Source organism: Ursus americanus, chromosome 13, assembly GCF_024610735.1.
Source record: "Ursus americanus isolate L20-20 chromosome 13, mUrsAme1.1.p, whole genome shotgun sequence".
Classification (NCBI taxonomy): Eukaryota; Metazoa; Chordata; class Mammalia; order Carnivora; family Ursidae; genus Ursus; species Ursus americanus.
In genome coordinates, this window is record NC_142139.1 from 36581155 (window position 1) to 36598335 (window position 17181).

Here is a 17181-nt window from a genome sequence, read left to right on the forward strand (position 1 = left end):
TCAGTCCATAGCCTATATTTGTCAACTGAATTAACAAATCAAAATGTCCTATGGTCTTTTCTCCCTGATACAGGATCATGATTTCAATTGAACTTTTTTTTAATCTCCTTTAATCCTTAACAGTTCCTCATCCTTGCTTTGTCTCTCATGATAGGCCAGTTATTTTATAGAGTGGCCCCCAATGTAAGTTTGCGTGAGGTTTTTTCACAATTACATATATGTTATATACATTTTGGGTGTAATATTACATAAGCATATATCCTCAAAGTATGAGATTTGGAGGAATCTTACTGGTGATGCTAATTTTGATCACTTGGATAAGATGCTATGTGGTTTCTTCCCCGTGTAATTAACATTTTTCCTTTTGTAATAGGTAATTTGTGAAAAGATACTTTTAAACTTATAAATATCCCGACCTTCATTAAATTTCTCATTGATTTGATACATCCATAATTTTTGCTCCCATCTTTACATGGGGATTGCAAACAATAATTCTCCAACATTTGTTTTGTTATTAGTCAACATTCTATTGCTAGAAAGAACTGTCTTTTTGTCCCCATTTATGAATTTATTAAGCTATTTATCGTAAGTAGGAACTCATGGATTCTTATTTTACTCGATGGGTTTTGATTTATAAATGCCCTTATGTATGTATGTATTTGGTGCTTAATTTGTCTCAGATTTGGCCAGTGTGAGATCCTTCCAAGCATGCGTCTATGTCCTTTAACGGTCTATAATTTTTTTTGGAGTACCTCCTTAATTTCTGACGCAAAATGTTTCAGAGTCATCTTGGATCTGTCCTACCCTAGTCCTGGAAGCAGCCATTTCTCCAAGGAGCTATAGTTCCTTTTGGCGAGAAATGGAATTTAGAAACCAAGACCTAAGTGCCAGGTATGCTCACTGCTCCTAGGATTACACCTTGTTTTTTTCACTTAATAGTATATCATGAACTTCTTTCCATGTCAGTACATGTACCTTAAATAATTCTTTTTGACACTTACACAGTACTGCACGAGGTAAATGTTTTATCAAAAATTATTGAAATATTTTCCTATTAATAAGCCTTCAGATAGTTTTTTTCCTCCAATTACAGCATTACAGTAAGTATCCTTGTACATGTATCGCTGCACACAGGTCTAAGTACATTTATCAGGATAGATTACCAGAAATGGAACTACTAGGTCAAGGACTACACAGATCTTTAGTTTTGTTAGACAATGACGAATTGAGCTATTAAAATGTTGTACTAACAGTGTATAAGTTTTCACCACACCTGTGAGAAAATAGGATATTATCATTTTTAATGCTTACTAATATAAATATTCAAAAAATGTTCTACTATTGGATTAATTTCTTTCTGATTAACAATTTTAAGTTTATTAATACTTTGTTGTAAAAGTTACAAATTTTTATCTCAGTCTGTCAACTGTCTTTTACCTTTATTTATACTATCTTCCACCAGTATATTAAAAATTTTTTAATGTGGTCAAATTTGTCAATCTTTTATAACTTCTAGACTCTATCCTGTGTTTTCCTTTGGAAAGCCGTCATCACTCGATGGATTTTCTACACTTAGATATTTAATTCATCTTGAATTAAAGTAAGAATCTAATGTTTTCCCCCAAATAAAAAATGTCATCTCTATCTCCATTCATCCTTTCTCTGCTGATCTGAAAAACCACATCTGTATCATTATTAAATCCCTATAAATTCCAAGGTCTATATCTGTATTTATTGTGTTCCACTGATCTATTTTTCTATTTCTGCATCTGTATTTTTTATTTCTAGAATTTTATATCTAATAAGGCAAAATTTCTCACTTTTCTTGACTATTCTTAAAACATTTGCTTATTCATGGGGCGCCTGGGTGGCACAGCGGTTAAGCGTCTGCCTTCGGCTCAGGGCGTGATCCCGGCATTATGGGATCGAGCCCCACATCAGGCTCATCCGCTATGAGCCTGCTTCTTCCTCTCCCACTCCCCCTGCTTGTGTTCCCTCTCTCGCTGGCTGTCTCTATCTCTGTCGAATGAATAAATAAAATATTTAAAAAAATAATTACTGTTTGGAGCCTAATTAGTTGAATCTTATGTTTATCTGAATAAGCAGGCAGACGCTTAACCGCTGTGCCACCCAGGTGCCCCCAAACAGTAATTTTTATAATAGTTAAAATTGTTTCTACCAGGGGCACCTGGATGGCTTAGTCGGTTAAGGGACTGCCTTGGGCTGGGGTCCTGATCCTAGGGTCTTGGGATCAAGCCCTGCGTTGGGCTCCCTGCTCAGCAGGGAGTCTGCTTCTTCCTCTCTCACAGCTCCTGCTCTTTCTCTCAAATAAATGAATAAAATCTTAGAAAAAAAAATTGTTTCAACCAGGGGCACCAGGTGCCTCAGTTGGTTGAACATTCAACTCTTGATTTCAGCTCAGGTCATTATCTTAGGGCTGTGGGATCAAGCCCCACGTTGGGCTCTGCCCTCAGTGTGCAGTCTGCTTGGGATTCTCTTTCCTCTTCCTCTGCCTCTCCCCATCCCCCCACCCCTCCACCCCCACCCCCCACCCCCGCCCCCGGCCGCCATGAACGCTCTAGCTCTCTTTCTCTCTCAGGTGAATAAATAAAATCTTTAAAAAAATTGTTTCTACCAGATAAAACAGTAGCACTCATCTCTATATTATTCAGTACCCTTCTTCATCATCCTCAACCCACACTGCTGAGCTTCGTGAAAAATAAATACCAGGCCTCACTGACCCAGACCTACTCCAGCAAAATGTATGGCTTTTTTTTTTTTTTTTTTTAAACAAAAGCTGCTCTGGTGCTTCTGTTGTATAGTCAGGCCCTTATTTGCTATATAAATGAATCAATGATAAAGGGATCCTTTTTCAAAATGGATACCAGTCAATTTCTTTTTTGCTTAGGCAAACAATTTTAGTGACTTACCCATAAAATATAAAGAGAAACTGTTAATGGCAAAGAATCTAACATTGTGTTATAGCAAGAAATCCCAGCAAGAGACAACCTAGCTTTTCTGGTGGGCAATTCAGCAATTTGTCTCCATGAATGAAAAATGTACGTACCTTTTAACTCAATTCTTTTTTTTTTTTTTAAGATATTAGTTAACTCAATTCTTTATTAAGAAATTTATTCCAAGAAAATAATAAAGACAAGTCCACACAGACCTAAGTACGAAGGTATTTATTCTTGTTCTTAAATGCAGAACAGTAGAAGCAACCTAAAAATTCTCAACTCTGAGAACTATAAGAAATTGGTTTTAGGGGCGCCTGGGTGGCACAGCGGTTAAAGCGTCTGCCTTCGGCTCAGGGCGTGATCCCGGCATTACGGGATCGAGCCCCACGTCAGGCTCCTCCACTATGAGCCTGCTTCTTCCTCTCCCACTCCCCCTGCTTGTGTTCCCTCTCTCGCTGGCTGTCTCTATCTCTGTCAAATAAATAAAAATAAAACCTTTAAAAAAAAAAAAAAAAAAGAAATTGGTTTTAAAAAATCATGAAGCATATCTATTAACACGAAGAGGCTCACAAAGAAAAAGCAAATATATTTACTGATACTTTTGAAACAAAATTAAATTTATACACACACACATTTACTTACACAGAGCTGACACTCAACCAGCACACTAATTCAGCCAATCTATTAATTAGGGCCACTGTCTGGCTGGTGCCCTATGCCCTACCAATAACTAAATATTTTTACTTATCACCCTGTAACATGCATAGAAAAGTAAGGAAGAGTATACAACAAAGATGAACAGTAGCTATCTAATGGTGAGGAGTTTAGGATAATTTTTATTTTCTTCTTTTATACATCACTATGTCTTAAAATATTTATGTTACCTTTACTATCATTAAGTTATTGAAGGGGGCCTCTTTAATCTATCATAAATAAAAAAAAATACTAAATTGTATCAAAATTGATTTTCCACTAAAAAACTGAAAGCTGGTTTTCATTCTAGAGTTCCACTTTATTTTTTAAGATTTTATTTATTTTTTTGAGAGAGAGAGAGCATGCGCACAAGCAGGGGGAGCACAGGCAGAGGGAGAAGCAGGCTCCATGCTAAGCACAGAGCCCAATGTGGAACTCAATCCCATGACCTGAGCTGAAGGCAGATGCTTAATCAACTGAGCCACCCAGGCATCCCCAGAGCTCCACTTTAAAAGAAAGTAAGAAAAAGGCAAAAAGGGAATTAAGACTGGAATAAACATCATGAATTTAAAGGCCACAAAACTACAAATTCTCATCCAAATAAATACTAAATAAACATTCAAGTATAGTTTAGTCTTTAAAATTATTGTTTTCTAAAATTTACTATTTAAATAATCACTTACCTATGATGTCTTCTTATCTCTGCACATTCTACTGCCATCCCAAATATCACAGCACTTGCTGGTATAACTTTCCCATACTTTTCACAATTACCATTTTCACCTCTGTTCTAAAATATAACAATAAAAATTATATTCAATTACATGTATGTAAAAATGTGTGCATGATTATGAGACAGAAAATTAATAAGAAAAAAACTTTAAAAGCAACAGGTAAGGATGAACAAGTTAAGGTATTTTTTTCTTTAAAAAGTTTTTTTGGGAGGGCATCTGGGTGGTTCAGTGGGTTAAGTGTCTGACTCTTGGTTTTAGCTCAGATCATGATCTCAGGGTCATGAGACTGACTGTATCAGACTCCACGAGATTCTCTCCTTCTCCCTCTGCCCCTCCCCCCACTCGCACGTGTTCTCCCTGTCTCTCAAATTAAGTTATTAAATAAATAAAATATTTAAAAAGTTTCTTTTGGGGTGCCTGGGTGGCTCAGTTGGTTAAGTGTCCGACTCTTGGTTTCTGCTCAGGTCATGATCTCAGGGTCATGAGATAAAGCCCTGCAATGAGCTCAGTGCTGAGCTCAGAGTCTGTTTGAAATTCTCTCTCTTCTTCTCCCTCTGCCACTGCCCCCTGCCACTTCCCCTCTCTCTCTAAAATAAAATAAAATCTTGTTTTAAAAAAAAATATTAAAAAATTTAAAAAAGTTTCTTTTCGGGGGTGCCTGGCTGGCTCAGGAGGTAAAGCATGCAACTCTTGATCTCAGGGTTTTAAGTTCTAGCCCCACATTAGGTGTAGAGATTGCTTAAAAATAAATCTTAAAAAAAAAGCAACTGAAAAGTTTCTTTTGTTAACTAGACTTATTGTGGCGATCATTTCACAATATATACTAATTTTGAATCATTACATTCTACACCTGAAACTAATATATGTCAATCGTACCTCAATAAAAAAGCTTTAATATTACTCAGCCATAAAAGAGAATGAAATCTTGCTATTAGCAAACAACATGGATGGATCTAGAGGGTATAATGCTAAGTGAAATAACTCTGAGAAAGATAAATATCATATGATTTCATTCATACGTGGAATTTAAGAAACAAATGAAGAGCAACAACAAAGAGATAAACAAAAAAACACTTAAATACAGAGAACAAACTGGTGATTGCCAGAAGGGAGGTGGGGGGGATGGCTGAAATAGGAGATGGGGATTCAGAGTACACGTATCATAATGAACACTGAGTAATGTACAGAATTGCTGAATCAGTATGTTGTATACCTAAAAACACTGTGTTCATTATACTTGAATAAAACATAGTAAATAAAAAAATGAAAAACAATGAATGTGATGCCATGTTAATACTAATTTTATTTTTTAAAAAGTTTACTTCACTTTCATTGCTATGTGTGTGTGTGTGTGTGTGTGTGTGTATGTGTGTGTACACATTTTTTTTTCAACAGAACAAATAGGAAGAAGAGGGTAGCTATAAATCTGTATACAACAAAAAACTGTTGGGTATGACTCTAACTAAGAAGCCAAAATCCTTATTACCTACTTGAAAAACTGCTCTTCTTTTCAGCCTTTAATTATAGGTATTTTAAATTCAAATCATTTTCTGTAAACAGTAAATTCTTATGACATGTTAGACTTTCATTCACATTACATATTATAAAAACCAAATCTACAATTTATGGGCCACATTAGAGGATTTCATTGCAAAACACAATTTGGCAATTTTAAGAGTTAGTCTTGTCCAATCAATTGGTACCTTAAAACCATACCAAGCCAGTTATCACTACACCCCCTTTGATAGTTTGCCAAAATCCAAGCAGTGAGAGCTATTGAGACTAAAAGTACTTCCCTTTCTCAATCCTACTCAAGAATTCCACAATATCTGTCCCACAATGTAACCTCAATTACTATGAATTCCTTCCTGGAGTTTTTTTGCCTATATACCCCATGGGGGTACACAAGTATACATTACATTACATGATTGAATGATTTTTTGCACAGATTTCTTTCCAACTACATAGTATGTACCTTGAGAGGAGGATGTATTTCATACTGCTTTGCAAGTACACAAGGGGCTCAATAAATACCTGCTGAAATAATGAATTCTTAATCAAATTTAAGTGTTTTCATGCTGCTTACCTTTGGCTGCAAAAGTAAATGCTCCCATGCATGAATTAAACTCTCCACAATTCCTTCTCCAAATAAACCTGCATCGACAGTTTCTGTTACAACTAGGGACACTCTATAGAATGATTTTTTAAAGATATATGTAAGTAAAATATCATACTATTTAAGTAAAGATGTTAAAGTTGAGAGAACAAAGGAAAAGTATATTATAGAAACAGTCCACATATAAAATTTTCTAATGAATTTCACTTTTTTAATATCTACCCTCAAATCTGAAGGAACTTGACTCTACTGTTCCACAGGCTCCTCTGTTCTCCACTGGCCCCTCCGGGGGCAGGAAGACACACAATCTTCATATGACCCTAGGGCCTCCTCAGGCTATTGTTTCGCTGCCTAAATCCATAAGAGTGCTTCACATACCCATTTGCTTTACCAGTCCCCTCCTTAATGCTGAGTAAATGGGTTTCGATCTCCAACGCTCTATAAAAACACATTCTCTATCATAAATTTAACTCCCCTACTTAAGATGAATAACCTTTCTCAGTTCTTATTTTCCTTAATCTACAAATAACATGTAATGTACCTGAGAAGAACTCCCTCTCAAAATCCTCTCTCCTTCATTATCCATGGTTACCTCTTACACACTCATTGTAGCTCTCCAGTTGTTTCTCTTGCTTTACCTACTACCTGTGAGTTTTCACAAAGGCTTAGTCCACGGAGCTGTGATCTTCTGACCATTCTTTCTAGGAAATTTCACCCAAAGACATATCAAAATAATATCTCCCTCCTCTGAACTTCTTTAGCACTTATTGCCATTATCATTTATTTATGTAATTAGAAGATAAAGAAAAGTTTCATGAATATTCCTTATCTTCCTCTCTAGATTGTAGATGCCTGGAGGACAGAAACAACTTTGGTATCTCCCCACAGTGCTATATATACTACATAAATACACAAAATTTCCAATATTTATGGTTGCATACATTTAGAATGTGGAAGGTATCTCAATCATCTAGTCCGACATCTTGATATCTCTAGATTTGCCCAAGGTCAAAATTAATTAAAAACAGAGTTAGTATTGGAATCCCTACCTCCTAATTCAAAACCCGTAGGTCCTTCAATAACACTATGTGTGAAAGAAATGAAGGTTAAATTAAAGTAACTGATTCATACCATGGATCAAATTGTGTACCACCAAAATTCGTAAGCTGAAGCCCTAACCCCCAAAGTGATTACATTTGGAGCTAGGGTCTTTAGGAGGTAATTAAAGTTAAATGAGGTCATAAAGTTGGGGCCCGAATGTGAAAAGGCTGGTATCCTTATAAAAGTGGAAAAGACACAGGCGATCTCTCTTGATCTCTCTTTCTCCTCGCCTGCACAGAGGAAAGGGCAGGAATGTAGCTGTCTGCAAGCTAGGAAGAGCGCTCTCACCAGAAACCAAATTTGTCAGCACCCTTGATCATGGACTTCTAGCTTCCAGAACTGGAAGAAAATAAATGTTTGTTGTTTAAGCCACGTAGTCTGTGGTATTTTGTAATGGCATCCTGAGATTACAATAGTTGAGGACACTGTTTATTTCTATAAAATGTGTCTCTCTGCCTCAACAATCTAATAAGACTTCTTTCATGAAAATCAATGTAAGACAGTCCAGATGACAACAGAGTATAAAAGTCCTCTTTCAATCTAAACTGAATTTAAGGCAGATGAGAAGACAGACCACCCAGGAGAGGTAGTAAAGAAAGTGCTACATTAAGAAACTGTCTCTAAAATGATAGTGCTGGACCAGAGGATTTGTAAATCCATTCTAGCTCTAAAATTCCATCACCCTTGGGATATAGATTAAAGCGAGATGATATACTAAAAAGCCAAAACTTATGAGATAATATTCAAAGTATGTGAAGAACCCAGGCCAAAATACTTGGACAGCTTTCATTTTCGCCAAGGATAACACAAAATATGACAAGTCCATCAAGCCTGATTTACTCATGTATTATTTTTAACTACAATTTTTAAGTAGTGACCACACAGGAGGTTGTATCTGTTTTCACAACCAGGATACTGAAATTAACAAAAGTAAAGTAACTTGCTAAAAGTCAAGTTTATTGTATATCTCTTAGCACAAGTTTTTCTCAAGATCTCTAAGAAATTTTTATCAAGGATATGACCCTATTATGAAAATCCACCTTATGCTAAATGATCCTATATTCCTATCTTTACAATATAAGGGTTTTAGCATTTTTATTTGGGCTAGAAGCTCTAAACATGAGTATTTTAATTTTTAGAAAAATTATAAAAACTAAAATTATATTATATAAACATTATATAGTACCTTTCAGGAATGTGTTTAGGAATTTCAATGTCAAGTGACTTCATATGTAAGAGTTTGATTCCTGCTTCCATCTTGTTTGCTGCCACTACATCACAGGCAAGTTCATACATGGTCTTGGATAACTCGCAAGCATATACCGAATGTGCTCCAGCTTTTTTAGCAAACATGCTGCAAGGGAAAAAGTGCTCCATCAAGAAAAAATAATCCACTGTAGTTTTTCAAATTTTAGTGGAATTATGATGCTTAGACATGGGGTTTTCCTTTTATTCTTTAACACAACCATTATTCATTCCACATAAAAAAATGAACCAGTATTCTTACCAAGAAACAAATCATACAATAAATCATGACATTCATGTTTTTAAGAAGACACAGTTGGCATGAAAAATGTTGACAGGCTTTAACTTAGACAACTAGATTCAACCAGACTGTTAATACAAAAAGTACTCTTAAAAGGCATTATTCAAAATTTCAACAGTAACCACAAATTCTTAGTAGTTACGTCCAGTTCTTGCTGAATTAAAGTTACAGTGAAAAATACAATAATGGTAGTTGCATGAATAATCATAAGATTATGAGAAATAAATTAAACTCTATTTTTAAATTCCACTGTTAAATTTTCCGTATTTGGTAAAAAGCTTTAATTTACCTTAGTATATATATGTATATAATTAAAACACAATTACAACAAACCTCAGTATTCCAGTTCCTGCTCCAATGTCCAAAACACTCTTGGACCCCAAACAAACTGCATTTTGGATTGCTGCATTATAAACTGTATTCCTTTTGGTGTCATTAAGCATGATAAAGTGCCAGCGTTCCACCAACCAGTTGGCAACACGATAAAAATTCTCCTTTGCATCACTGAAATCAGGGTTTAGTTTCACTGCTTTATGAAAATACCCAGCTGCTTCATCTCTAAAGCCCATTCTACAGTAAAAAATGACAGACAAAATATTCAATTATTATGGTATCAATTACTGTGCCTTTGTTCATGCCACTCAACAGGCCTGAGAATCACTATCTCCAGCACCCCAAATCCTACTCAACCCAAGAACCATCACCTCTGAGAAGCCTTTTGTGAGGATTACAATCCTTGATCATTTTTTTCCTTTCTGAACCCTTACTGTATTTATGCATTCTAGGAGACTGACTATAAGCTACTATTATAGTAAAGCATAGTAGAAGCTCTCAAGAGTCATCCTGCATTTAACCAACTCACTAGAAAACCAGTGCTTTCTAAAAATCATTCCTGTGTAAAACATATTAATGCCTAAAGCTAGTAGGCTTCTCTGTGGTGTGCCTGTACACCTTTTCTTTCAGCAACTGAGTGAATTATCAAGAGTCAGTTGTGTTTGCTGCCAGACCAGTTTATATCAGTTGTACTTGTTATTATAATTACACATTTTAAATTAAATATTATAAAAACCAAATAAATATAACTGCAGAGAGCCATTGTAAGCTAAATGCTTTGGAAAAAATCAAAAGGCAAGTCACCCAAAAATTGCTACTGAATTAGATGTGAGCAAATCAACAATAAAAGGCGGGAAAACTACCGAACTATCTGGAACAGTGCTTCTTAAACTTTCTGTGGCAAAGAACTCATCTCAGACCCTTTCTAAAATATCTAAATATTTGTAGAACAATACAGTTCTACTACATGTGATTAGTATGCAACTCACACATCAGATTTCAGTAGCACCCAAACTGGTCCACATTCTCCTCCACAAGTGAGTTCCCTGATCACATGCTTGGATTTAAGCAATGTCAAACTGCTATATACATTTCTAAACGCTTACTCTCAATTTCTATACTTATCTGTCATTGACTGATCATTTGTGGACCTGCCCCAGTGTGTGGTCCACAAGTTGAAGAGACATGAGCTAGTAAAACCTTTTTACACTCATACTTCTTCACAAGAACCTTTAAGCATTCTGTCAATTTTAAAGAAACCAAATCAGACTATTCATTCTAGGTATGGTTTACGTAAAAAAAAAAAAAGAAAAAAAAAAAAGACATTCTGGAACTCCAACAGGGAACTACACTCTAACAAAAGGTAATGGTCCTATGCCAAATGATAGGCACTCATGTTTTAGGTTAAAATAAAAATGTTTAAGGTTAGTATCTATTATTTTTAAGTGAAGACAGGGTTATCTTATTCTAATTCTGCAGGTGACACTGCACATAACACAATATAAAACACATTTTATATAATCATAGTTGGTGAGACAAACCTAGCAATGGATATTTTAAAATGTTTAAATATCAATAATCTGCTGAATCAATGCCAAACCTGCCCCTAATAATTTCCTGGGGTCTGTGCTTCCCTGATTCTTAATATATCATTCAGTTTTCTTAACCGTCATGATAACCTGAAAGATATATGGTCCACTCAATTAAAGTTTATCTCATATTGATGGACTCAACATGTGTGTCAGTATCAACAAACTATAAAACCACCTTTCTTCTTTTAACTGGGAAAAAAAATTACCTTCCCACTTAGCAACTTAAATAGGTTTTGTTTAAATCTGATTCTATTGGAGTACTGGACAAGGCTGTAAAGTTGAGATTTTTCCAGACACAAATTGTATTGCACAAATAAAAGGAAGGAAGGAAGGGACGCTATCGTTTACTCTGGAAATCTTTTTCTCCTAGAGTAGTGATTCTTTTATTGGGAAGTGAGTGACCTACCATTTTTGATGAGGAAAGTAGAGAGGACAAAGGCTAAGAACCACTGTTGTTGGGAACAAAGACAAACTGTATAGCAAAAGCCACATTCACACCATCACGAGTTCTGAATTCTCAATGTCTAAATTAGAAATTTTTCATAATTACATCTCCTGAAGTAAACAAGCATTTTTTTTGTCTCAGTAACTGGTAACTGCTCAGACTAGTATCTTACAACAATAGGTCACCAAGTTACAACCTGTCAAAAGTGTGTAGCACTCCAATTTTCTGTTGAATTGAGGTTATCCCTAAACGTAAGTTCTAGAATGTTACAATCATTACTTGCCTTATTATCTGGAAGTATAACTGAATCCTATAGACTAACTTCCCTTATATGGACTGAAGAACTAAAGAAAATTTTGAAATTAAAATGCGGATTTTTAACTAATGTGACAAGTCTTTAAAAATCTTTTAAAATTAAATTTCATTTAAGGGCAAGTAGTTGCTAATTAATAGAGATGGAATCTGTGTATCAGGATCAAGTTAGCTGTTAGTGCGAGCAAACAAGCCTCAGTTGACAACCTGCGTCATTTTCACGGTTATTATCATACTCTACAATTAGAAACTATGAAATATTTGTCTCTTAAAGGAGTACTTATTTCACTCCCCCAGGCCATGCTGATTAAGACTATTAAACTCTATACAGTTACATCACTGAAACTAATACATTTTGATAAAGGTACTTCTTATACAGAACTTTCCATTGAATAAAACTTAATATGACTAGATGAACAAAGCAATAATACTAGAGGACAACTGCTGAACATGTAAAATGATCTCACTATATAGAATAGGACATTATCATGGTGTTTCTTAAATAAGAAGTCTCCTTCTACTTTGTACAAAGAAGAGAAAACAAATTTATTAAAACAAATCCAAAACAAAAATTGGGGGTTTTCATGTTTCCCTAATTATATAGTTTCTACAGAGAATGGACAGAATTTCCAATGGCAAGTTTCCAGCCAGATCCAGAGAACAGATTCACAAGCACTCTGGCAAGGTACCACAGTGACTTACACTGCCATCCTGCAACCCACACCTGTATCCTCTCCAGCAAGGTCTGGATTTTAGCCCAGTGAGGGGAACTCTTCCTTAGATACTCTATATCAGCCCTAGGGGCAGTGGCTATTATGTAGTATACAATATAATATTAAAATTAATCTGTTATTACATTTTATATTTGCTATTCTTATATTCTTTTGAGTTTTTACTTCTTACTAGCCGATCCTCCATTACACTAATCCCCAGTCACAGTTAATAATTCTTTACATTAAACTTTCCTTTTCAAATTACTGTGTGATTTATCCCTGATCAAGCCTGATACAGAATAATTCTTAACAAGAAATACTGAAATCACCACAAACCTGAAGAGATGCTCCCCCATACTATTGCAAATCACTTCATCATCAGGAAATAGTTCCAAAGCTTGCTCATAACAGCCAAGTAAGTCTTGTGTTCGACTGAGAGCATCAAGCTCTTCAGCCCATCTGAACAGTGTATACTGAAAAGTTTCCTATGTGAAAGAGAAAACAGTAATTTAATCAATAACATAAATGAAGAACATACAACAATGTTTGGTGATTCCACAGAGAACAGAACTTAACTATTATTAACTGATCACCTTAAACTTTATTTAGCTTTAGTAGACAGTTTGCTAAATAAATGCATAAATGAATTTTACCACCTATGTGGCAATAACATCCAGAAGTAGAGTTTGACCACTCTAAACTCTATTCTTAGCTACCATATCACATTCTCCACCTACCTCTCTTTTGTGTGCTCCTATGTTTTAGGAATTGTTTTTGGCCGCCTTCTCCTTTCTTATCCATCTCCGACGCATTAACTATCACCCATGCACTGATGGATGATGCTACACTACATCTCCAATCAAGACCCTCTCCTCTTCTGAACCTGACTCCCAGACACAACTTCCCATCAGTCATCTCAACAAGGAACTGCACCCTCATTCATCTCAAATTCAGCTCAATTCAAGTACTTCTTGAACAATCAGTATGCAAAGAACTGGACCTAAAACACAGCAATGAACAACATAGATCCTGTTCCTATTCTCACAGAAGACTTGTTGGGAGAAGTTTAACATATAACTTTGAAAAAATTCAAAATGCTCTAAAGTGAACCTATTATATTCCTCTCACACAGGATATAAGGTTAAGGTACCACCCAACCTCAAACCACTAAGTCATCTTACAATGCTACCTTAACTCCAATGCCATTAGTTTCAAACCCAGCCAATTCTATCTCAACATCTGTCCCCGTCTCTTCATCCGCACTGTTACAACGTAGTCTGGCCCTTGTAATACTTGCTGGACCACAGTAACAGCATTCCCACTGTCCCTAGCTCCAATCTCACCTCCCTCCAGCCATTCTCCACACTAGAAGACTAGAAAGAGGGAAGGCTTTAGTCATTCCAGTTTTATCATGAACACATTTTACATCATCTTCACAGATTTCTACAGAAGAGTTGATACTTGTAACTGAATTTTGATGGAGTTTACTAGAGAGAAAAGGATACAGAAGACGATTCTACCGTATCGGTGAGGGGGGAAGCACAGATGATATGAACTGGGTCAGGGAATCTATAGGAAACTAGCTTGGTGTGGCTGAAGTGTGGACATTGGGAATAGAGTGAGTAGTAGTAAATAAGACTAAAGAGATCTTTTGCTAAGGCCCGCACGAAGAAATATGGACTTTGGTCTGTAGGAAACAGAAGTAGTTTCTGAATCCTACTGAACACGAGGCATTCAAATACATGCTTTATATATACTTTTGATGTACGCTAAACATGTATATAAAAGGTACTGTCACTGTTTTACAAAGGGGGAACCTAAGGAACAAAGAATTAAAGACCACACTTGGGTTGATCCATTATTCTACTGCTGCCTACCTGTAAGAGCAAACTGTATCTCAACATAGCACCACCTTCTCCTTGGGGCCAGCTTCTCCTGAAATTTACACTAAATTTATGTTTACCACAAACATCTAGATGTTACTGACATCTAGCAGGTAGAGGAGATCAACAATGCTGCTAAACATTCCACAATGCACAGGCCAGCACTCCAAAACAAAGAATCATTCCATCCAAAAAGTCAGTAACGCTAATGTTGAGAAACCCTGGGTGAAGTAAAGCAAGTAGCTTGAGGCTGAAAAGTGAATGCAAAATTAAGTGAAATCATTTAATTTAGATTCTAAAATAACTTGAAAAAATTTACAGCATTTAAACAGAATAACCACAACAATCCAGTAGCTGAAGCTTAAAGAACGCATCATCAAATGATTACTTTAGGCTACTTCCAAACTGCATTCAACTGCAGATAGCTGTAACATTCCTTCTGCATACAGCTGGGACAAGGGCAAAGGTCCTGAGGCAGGGACTTGCTACAATTAGACACCGGAGGAGGGATAGGATCACCTGCGGCCTCATTTGGAATACTTTGCAAACGCAAGCATTTATAGTTAAGATGGAAGTTTTGAAAAAGAGAAGTGACATCGTTTGACTTGGTATGAAATGCTCACACAGGCTGTGTTCAGACAGGCTACAGGAGAAAGCCTAAGTTATGAGCCTACTGCAACAGCCAACAGATGATTGAAGTTTTAACCATGGTAGGAAAGGAGAAGGTGGTGAGCGAAGTGGTAAGATTCGCGATATATTTCAAAGATGGAGCCGACAGGATTTTCTGATGGGCTGATTGTGGGGCGAACAAAAGAGAAGTCAAGGATGAGCAGTAAATATTAATGGCAACCACTAGCCACTCATCTCAGCCACCCACTTCCCCCAGTTTATTTTACGTGAAGAACACAGGATCTGCTAGCAAGTGAAATAAGGGACCTCCTCCTCACCTTCACGTCGTCTTTCAGCTCCGGTGCCAGGCTGAGTACGAGGAGGTAGTGGGCATAGGCGGTGCCGAAGTCCTGGGCGCCCAGGCAGTGCTCTGCGCTCTGCAAGGACCGCGACACCAGCTCTTCCCGCCCGGCTGCCCCGGCGCCACTCCGGGCACCCCGACGGGGCCTGGGCTGCGAGTTCGGCATGACAGAGCCACCGCCCTGAAACCTGCGCTTGTATAACCAAAGGGAAAACGTTCTGCTAAACGGAACGACAAAACTGTCCCGATGGCCACACTTCCAAGTGACTTTAAAAAACCACGAGGGCCGGTACAGGAAAGTTACCCCTCTGCAGCGTGCGTGCGCGCCCACCTCTCCCAGACAGAAGCCCCGCCTCCTCCTTGTCAGGCGGGCTCCGCAGACCGCAACTCCCAAGCTGGTAACTACCGACACCGGCCGGCGGCGCACGCCAAGCGAGCGTCAGTGCGCCCGACGTGGGCACGTCGCCGTCCGCCCCATCCCGTAGGAAGGGAGGCGCAGGGCGGCCGGTGCGCGTGCGTGAAGGGCACCTTCTCTGACGGTTTCTTCTACGCTCGCCTTCCTCTCCTCCTCCTGCTCCCACCCGTCCACGCGCTGACACCGAACTTTTCTGTCTCTCTTTCCTGGCGGTCAGGAGTGTGTGACTTCGACTGCAAGACCTCACAATGCAGACCCAGTCAGCGCGAAGCTGTACGACCGTGAGGGACCTGGGTGGCAATGAGGAGAGAAGGTCAGGCGTTTGTGGTGATGCTTAAGACCTTTGGATCCTGATTGATCAGATCCAAACTGGCGACACGAAAAAGAACCCCGAGATAACAAACGTACCTCAGATGTGGTAGAGCAAATGCTTTCACAGGCGTAATTTTAAATCGCCCTCACAAAATCCATGAGGTGGGCCTTTAAATCACAATCTTAAGGACGGAAAAGTGGACACCCTGGGAAGTTACTTGCCCAATATCACAAAACCGGTTGGTGGCAGAGACGTGGCTCAAACCCAAGTAGCCTAACTTATTTTAAAACGAGTTTAGGGTTTATTTCACTGTTCGATGTATCACCAATATATAGTGGTTATATTAATACATAGAAAAAGTTTTTCTTCCTTCAAGTATGGCCCCTAAGAGATGGATTCAAAACTTTAAAGGGGGGAGCGTAGGAATTACACTTGAAAACAGTAATTTTTGTCCTCATTTTCAAACATGTAAGTGGTGAGTAGCTTACTTAACAAAAAACAAATAGAACATTTGCATATCAAACTAACAAACGTTGGGGGCTCCTCCAAGTCTCTGCCTTCTCTGATGATCTGATTATCTGAACCACTCTTCCTCTGAGAACCTCCAAAGTAAATCCTAATCAGTTCTTCCGGGTCCAGGTCACTAGATTGTAACCTGCTGTCCTAGTCAGAAAGTTCCTCAAAGGCAGTAACTATTCTTAACCATTTTTGTAGCCTTTGCCCCTAGCAGAGTCTAGCTCAAAGTAAGGACTCAAAAGTTTTTTGTTTTTTGTGGTTTTTTTTTTTAACTTTAACGGAAAATACATTCCCCATTACCAGGTTTTGTAGATTTTCCCAACCATTGAGGTCCTTATTTCTCTCCCCTTCTGAATTGCTACTTTTTGTACTGAACAATTTAGGATATAACTATATATTTTCCTAACAAGACTGAAATGCTAGTCCTTGCAGGATGTAGTAGAACACGAAAAGGCCACTGAACTTTAAAAAAAAAAAAAAAAATGAGTTCTAGTCCAAACTTGACCTTTTCTGCCCATCCAATTACTTTTCCAAAAAGAATT

At 37.4% G+C, this 17181-nt stretch overlaps 1 protein-coding gene across 2 annotated transcripts in view; it reads right to left on the reverse strand.

Moving 5' to 3' along the window:
- PRMT9 (protein arginine methyltransferase 9) overlaps window positions 1-15830 on the reverse strand; it is a 39223-nt gene extending 23393 nt beyond the window's left edge. Inside the window, exons 1-6 of one of the 2 annotated variants that reach the window (XM_045798869.2) lie at window positions 15373-15830; window positions 12879-13027; window positions 9481-9717; window positions 8788-8955; window positions 6471-6573; window positions 4334-4440 (exon numbers count right to left, since the gene is read on the reverse strand). In XM_045798869.2, coding sequence (XP_045654825.2) covers window positions 4334-4440; window positions 6471-6573; window positions 8788-8955; window positions 9481-9717; window positions 12879-13027; window positions 15373-15561 — 953 coding nt within the window. In that variant the 5' untranslated portion in view covers window positions 15562-15830. Of the gene's footprint in view, window positions 1-4333; window positions 4441-6470; window positions 6574-8787; window positions 8956-9480; window positions 9718-12878; window positions 13028-15372 lie in introns of those variants that run through there. The other variant, XM_045798870.2, reaches the window with a different exon arrangement.
- Between the last annotated feature and the right edge of the window lie 1351 nt (window positions 15831-17181).